At 34.6% G+C, this 6,766-nt stretch overlaps 1 protein-coding gene across 2 annotated transcripts in view; it reads left to right on the plus strand.

Moving 5' to 3' along the window:
• Positions 1-5,262: 5,262 nt before the first annotated feature.
• Positions 5,263-6,766, plus strand: part of LOC108754940 (zinc finger and SCAN domain-containing protein 12-like) — a 6,080-nt gene continuing 4,576 nt past the window's right edge. The window contains exons 1-2 of one of the 2 annotated variants that reach the window (XM_018497614.1): positions 5,263-5,599; positions 5,693-5,866. In XM_018497614.1, the coding sequence (XP_018353116.1) occupies positions 5,714-5,866 (153 nt within the window). In that variant the 5' untranslated portion in view covers positions 5,263-5,599; positions 5,693-5,713. The remainder of the gene's footprint in view (positions 5,600-5,692; positions 5,867-6,766) is intronic. The other variant, XM_018497615.1, reaches the window with a different exon arrangement.

Consider the following 6,766-nt stretch of genomic DNA (forward strand, 5'->3'; position numbering starts at 1 on the left):
TGTTGAGCGTAGAATGAATGGACGGATCGGTGAATGAACGTACCGGACGCACGCATACGGTGAGGGAGAGGGAGGGGGGGTGGGAGGAAGAGGAATTCCATTCCCATTCCGATCCCAGTCCCATGCTCATTCCCTCAATCCTTCCGATGCGCCTTGTCCCGTGAATGAACAACGAGATCGGAATCCATAAAGAGTCCTTCCGCAATTCATTGAACTCCGTCAAACCACGTATCTAATCCTTCCTAATCCTTGTCGTATGTTGGTAAAAATAGTCGAAAAAAATAAATAATACTATTTTTTAATTAAATCTGTTCTTCTCTCAGAAGCTTAATGCATGATTCAGATGCTGTTTTGTGGCTTACAGAAGATCATATAAAGATTAGTATCGACGCGGACACGAAACTTGTCGCTAGTTCGAGATAGCTCTGCACAGTTGAATATTTTATCTTCTTTCCGTAGGAGGAAAGTTCATCGGGAATCTTGTCTCAGGACGAGGATTCGTTCCTAGATTAACATCTTTGTCGAAAAGGACTCTGGAATATTTCTCGGAAAAATAATTTAGTAAGCGTGGATCGTTAAAGTATTCAATGGAGAATTACCATAGCTAGTCAAATTTGAATTTCAAACTTGATATTCATCAAAGATGAGCTCCTTATATTCGCGATAATGAAAAAGATACATGCAAAATAATTTGTCATGATGTTAATGATAGGAGTGCAAGAGATCGTGATTTTGCGTCATGTTGCGCTTAGCAACAAGTTGTGTTCTCAACAGTTTCTCTATGGTTTCGACAATCGGATTTTTCCTAACTCCTCGGCAGAACCGACGACGAGACTACAAAGTGCTTTATTCGCTGGATTCGTAAGAAAAGGTAGGAGACTGAAAACACTCACAAACGGCCGCGCGCGGTAACAGGTTACAGACTTGTAGGATGAATGGTGATCTTTTTTTTCATGTGGAACTGACTGCCAAAGGGCGACAATGTAGTTGAACGTTCACAATGTACAAATCCCCTTGGAATTTTCATTCTTCGTGGCCAACACAACGAAAAATTCTCATGTTCAGCAACTTGCATTTTCATGTTTAAACCTGCACGATCTTAAGATTCCGGTCAAGTTAGATATTTATCTAACGTTCTTGTCTTTGTATTTTGGTACCATTGTCCTTTATTCAGATTGCACGTTGTTGCTAATCAAATAAATAACGCATCAAACCGTGTAATCCGTGAAAGTCACGCAATTTATCAGCAACCTATATTTATGGGTCGAGAAAATAAGTTACATTGTAATAATAAGTTACATTGTTATTTATTTTTTCGTGCTTTATTCGCCTGATGTTTTAACAATTGGTGTTATTTATAAACTTTATTATTTATAAACTTTAACGTTTATTTTCATATTTTCATATTTTATAATTTATTAATTTTTAATTTGTTGAGATTCAGACAAGGTCGCGTTATTTAAAATATACAAAAGATATCCGCTGCGGAAATCATTTAATTACATTGCAGATTTCATGGATTACAACGAAAGACTGTCGGCTTAATTATCCGACTGGTTTTTGCACTTAAGCGACAGCCGGTTATTGCTAATTGCAATGCCTTTGTCTCGTTGCATCGTCATCATTACCGTCGCATGTTTCTATTCGTCATCATTATCTAAATGAAGTGGGAGACATTGTTCTTAACACTGTGAATAACAGTAATCACTGATACGTTGATAATAAGCAATTGTATGTGCGAATAGCCCTTAAATTAGGGTTCAAACATGCGGCATTATTAATTTTAAATACATAATAATACAAAAATAATCGCGTAAATTTAGATGTTACTTCTAATGAAGTAAATTAAGAATTGCCATTTATCTAGATACCTATATACCTAGATATCTATTTCAATCGACATTATATACAAAATCAAGTGCGTTTTTTAAATTGCTTTGTCTTTATTAACATTTATTAAAATTTTTTTTAAATAAATTTTTAATTTAAATAAAATAACTTTTAAAATTCAATGATATGTTACGTCAAATTCGTTGGGTATTCAAAAACGTACTTTGCAAATTCAATGGTAGAACTATTCTTTTCATTCTTTAGCGCATTAAATTTAAATAACCCTATGTAGGAGAAAGAATTGCATTATATCATCGTAACAGGAAATTTCGAGGAAAGGTTGTTTCGTGAAGGCTGAGAGCACGCGGGTGGCATCTTGGATGACGAAGTTCCGGCGATGGTATGCCGTATACCTACCACGAGCACCTGCTACTCATTTTCTCTCATTTCTGTCTTCCTTTTTTCCGCTTCCTTTGTTGTCTCTATCGTTTTCCCTCTTAACTCCCATTAAACGTCTTCGGCAGGTCGGCTACCGCCCAAAATGAAAGAGTAGTGTTTGCTAAGGAATTTCTGCGATCGATGACGGGTCTGCACCGGTAACTCGAAAACCTAATTTTTGTCGACGTAATCATGCCCGTCCTTTGTGCCTCCAGCGCATAAGAATCTGCGAGTAACGATGGTCATTTTGCTTGATGAGCCATATTAGCGCAACGAACAACGGACTTCTTTAATCTTTTTAAGCCGCTTCTTAAACTTATTGTTCTTGTGAATTAACTGCTTCAGAATTCGTGTTAAATTGTTGGAAAACGAAGGGAAATAATTTGTTTGATATGTTACGAATATTATATTGGGACGCGACTTTGTGACATAATTTTAAAAGTCAATTTCAAATTTTGCGTTACATATATTATTGTGTTCATATATGTAAAATGTGTTTTTTATAAAATTTAAAGTATTGAAATAAACCGTAAATAATTTTATGTGAGAGAGAGAGAGAGAGAGAGAGAGAGAGAGAGAGAGAGAGAGAGAGAGAGAGAGAGAAAGAGCAGAACATTAAGTATTAGAAATATGAAATCTGTAGAATCACCTGTTGTATCTACAGACATTGAAAGAATTAGAGCATAGAAATTATTTTTCTGATATCCAATCATTCTTCTCTTATTCTTTAAACCAATTAAAGAATTTGGTATCAGAGCATTTATCAAAGATTTTTGTAAAGAATAATCTAAAATTTATAAAATAAACAAATCTATGATTTTTTTATCTTACAATTAAAAAATCAGCTTATAGCACTAAAATAGATGCTTTGTTATCTATATGTTGTTATAATCTATAAATTGCTTGTTTTGTAATCTATAAATTTTTTATTTTATCCCGCTCTTATCCACGGGATAAGCTACTTTGGTTTTTGGTTTGTCATCGCGGACTTACTTAATTATAAAAGCTAGAACGATGTAAACTGTTAATCGGCCCTGCAAGGCCCCGGAGCCGTGCCACTTTGGGCTCGCATAGCATCTGCGAGGCGCGCGCTCCAACGAGCCTTATCTAAATTGTTTTGGCGCCCTCCGGGTCCCATTATGACTGCAAGATTGAAATAATCAGATCGGACGAGTTTGTGCCCAATTATACGCGTGCCATAACCAGCGGTGGGCCTTGGGATCTCTCGAGGGTTAGAAGTGGACGTGGGCGGGCCAAGGTCTAATTCAGAGACCTCACGGCTTCCACCTGGCCAACGTATTCTCATTATTCCTGAATCAGGCCTGTACGCATATCTGTGTACTCCATAAAATGAAGAAACATTATCCGGATAAGGTTGTGCTCAGAATTTGCATATACAAAAGTGATCAGGGAACTGAGATCAATTTGTGATATTATTACTCTAGTTTCAATTTAGAACTATACTAAAAAAATATTAAGTTTTAATAAATATATATATATTTGTTTCATGCATAAAGGGAGATATACTTACTATTTTAATACATTAGTTCTTGATATATTCATTCTTTTTTCAATCAGAACTGGGATTTAGTTACACATTTTGGCCGATTTTCAACTTGATTCCTGCCCTTCACTTCACCAACCCGCGCGCAGCCTAAATGCCGAAATAAAATTAACATTAAGTATTTATTAAACCGTCGAAATATTTCGTATAAAAACGTATCTTAAACTATCGAAAAGAAATGTTTAATAGATGTTACAAACTCCTACAAATGTTTTTGTTATATTTATTAAATATATAATTTAAAATACGTATCAAATTTTAAATGTTTATTTTTCAGCTTATACGTTTATTAGATGATTTTTAACATTTATTAAACATATTTTGAACGTAATTATGTTGGAGAACTATGTGCGAGGATAAATAAAATTGTGGTTGTTCTCATATATTATATTTAGAAAAACCACTCTAAATACTCTAAATGTGTTGAAAATAAATAAGATACAATTTTATAACAATTAACAATAATTATAATGTATTATCACAATCAATTATTTATATCAGGAATACTTCAGCATAATTGCGATCTTACCATTTCCAAAAAGACACAATAAACTCATGTAGAGATTTTTTCAATATTAATATTATAATAAGTATTTAGTAACATATACTCTATAAACAATTAAGGTTATTACATTAATTGTTTTATATTAGTCACAAGTCAATCACAAGCTTGTATACTGTTACGACACCCAATCTGAAGCGTCGATTTTTAAATTGACAGAGCGACCTGCTAGGATTTCAGCAAGAATACAGCGTAAGGCCAATATTACATTTGTCATACGACAAAGATTTTAAATTCATTGACTATATAGGAGAAAGAAGTTTGACAACTTCTCTTTCTTGTAGCCAATCAATAGACTTGAAATGCTTTGTCGTACGACAAATGTAATGCCATATAATACATACCATAATACTATAATAGCTTAACACGATTTTCAGAATCATTACATCCTTATTGTTTGCTAAATTAGCAATTACATTAAACAAAGATAGAAGGTTTGCTTGCGTTGGATCCGTGCTAACAAAAAAGTTGAGAACGATAGAGAATGATAGAAAAATTATCGTTTAGACGACAATGTCGTTTATTCGCGAATGTTTTACGCGAATGTCCTGTGCGAGAGATGTCCCTATTTTGAGAGGAGAGTGACATCTGGGACTTCTGGGAGAAGCATCAGGCACCGGCGGAGCAATCTTGCGGTAAATATTATTTTTTTCTTGTGAAAAATTAACTTTTTTTTTTACTTGTTTTTAAATCATTTTATTTGACAAAATGATTATTTTCGAACCATTGTTAAATAAAATAATCTCCAGCCTTGAAAAATGGACGGATGTACCCTAAGAAAAGTGGACGTTGCTAATGTAGTTTACATCCATTTGTCAGAGGGCGGTAGTGCGCAGCAGCATTTTGCGGTTACAGGTTTTGGGTCGTCATGTCCTCTCTCAGGTTTCTCTCTGCTTCAACTTGGAATTATTACGGGTTGTCGTTCCAGTTCCTGCTCCAGTTTCTATGCCCCTGTGCAAGCGTGTAATTGACTTCCAGGACCTCAAGACGAAAAGGGGTAAAGGAATAAATATTTCTGAAAAGTCTTTAGATAACGTATATTTTACTTTAACTCAACCGTATCACGAATCGAGATCATAGGCGTGGTGGACGCTGTGTCTGGTGTCCACTGTGTCGCGTCCATTGCTTACAGTGCCTAGTAATGTCAGCCTAACTCAGCTGTGCCTTCTGGCTGTGGATAATCGTGAGAGAAGCAAATAAACGCGGTTAGCTATCATCTATTAGTATATGTTCGCTTGACAATTCGCTAATAATACGCCGACACCGTTCGCCACTATCGTTATCTTGTTTTTTTCAAGGATCATCATTTTAATATCATTATGATGTCGGAAAGCGCGAATTCGGAGGTTGATTCCTACATGTATAAATGTCGCGCGTGCATGAAGGAAGGCTGCAAAATGCTGCCCATGTATGATGATAACGTTAGCGAGATCAATTTGCCGTACAAGCTCGCGCAGATCACGTCTATCAAGGTAAACGGAATTTTGGAAATACAGAACTTTTTCAAAACTAACCTCAACAAACGTCTTCAACAAGTAGATCTTTAGAGCCCAGCCTGATCATAATTTTGTCCAGAGACATGAAGTCTGTGTTGTGTTTTGAAATTGTCCAAAAATATGTGTATTTAAAATGATATATATACATACTTCTTTTTCGGGCGATGAAGAAAGAGAAAGCAAAGATATCGAGTGCAAAAAGTACAAGCAACACAAATTGATCTATTAATATTTAGCACAAAAGATTTTTTTCCTTAAATATCATGATTAATAATTTATTACAATAGTGTTTTGCATAGCATATATTAATTGAGATCTGCTACAGCTTCTTTATATCGACTTTCTAAGAAAAATGATTGCTTACGTACTTATAAGTAATTAAGTAATTTTTTTAAAAAAATTTTACTTGGTTTAGCATATACTATATGTAATTAAGAGAATTCCAATTTTCAGTCAAAGATTTTAAATATTTTACTGTGAATTTATATACGCATCCAATTTTGCAAACCGTGTACTGAAAATAGAATATTTATTTTCATCAGTTTGATTTTAAATTGTTATTAGTATACGTAATTCTTAATATGTTCATCATTACCATCATCATCGGACATGGTTTAGATCGGGATGGCCTGTTCCACTTCGATATGCCATGTTTTCCATGATCTTCCTACAACTATATTGCCTTGTGGTTTATTAGCCTAACGCTAATTTGGGAAGTTGGTTTTCATCCATCTGCTCCATGTGGTGTTGCCACTTCTTCTTATTCCATAATTTTATCTTTGATTGTAAAAATTTTCCTTATGTCTTTATTTTTTATTTTATCTAGTTTAACCTTTAATTGCCCTTAAGAACTTCATGTCTGAGGCTTGTATTCTG

Source organism: Trachymyrmex septentrionalis, unplaced genomic scaffold (assembly GCF_001594115.1).
Source record: "Trachymyrmex septentrionalis isolate Tsep2-gDNA-1 unplaced genomic scaffold, Tsep1.0 scaffold83, whole genome shotgun sequence".
Lineage (NCBI taxonomy): Eukaryota > Metazoa > Arthropoda > Insecta > Hymenoptera > Formicidae > Trachymyrmex > Trachymyrmex septentrionalis.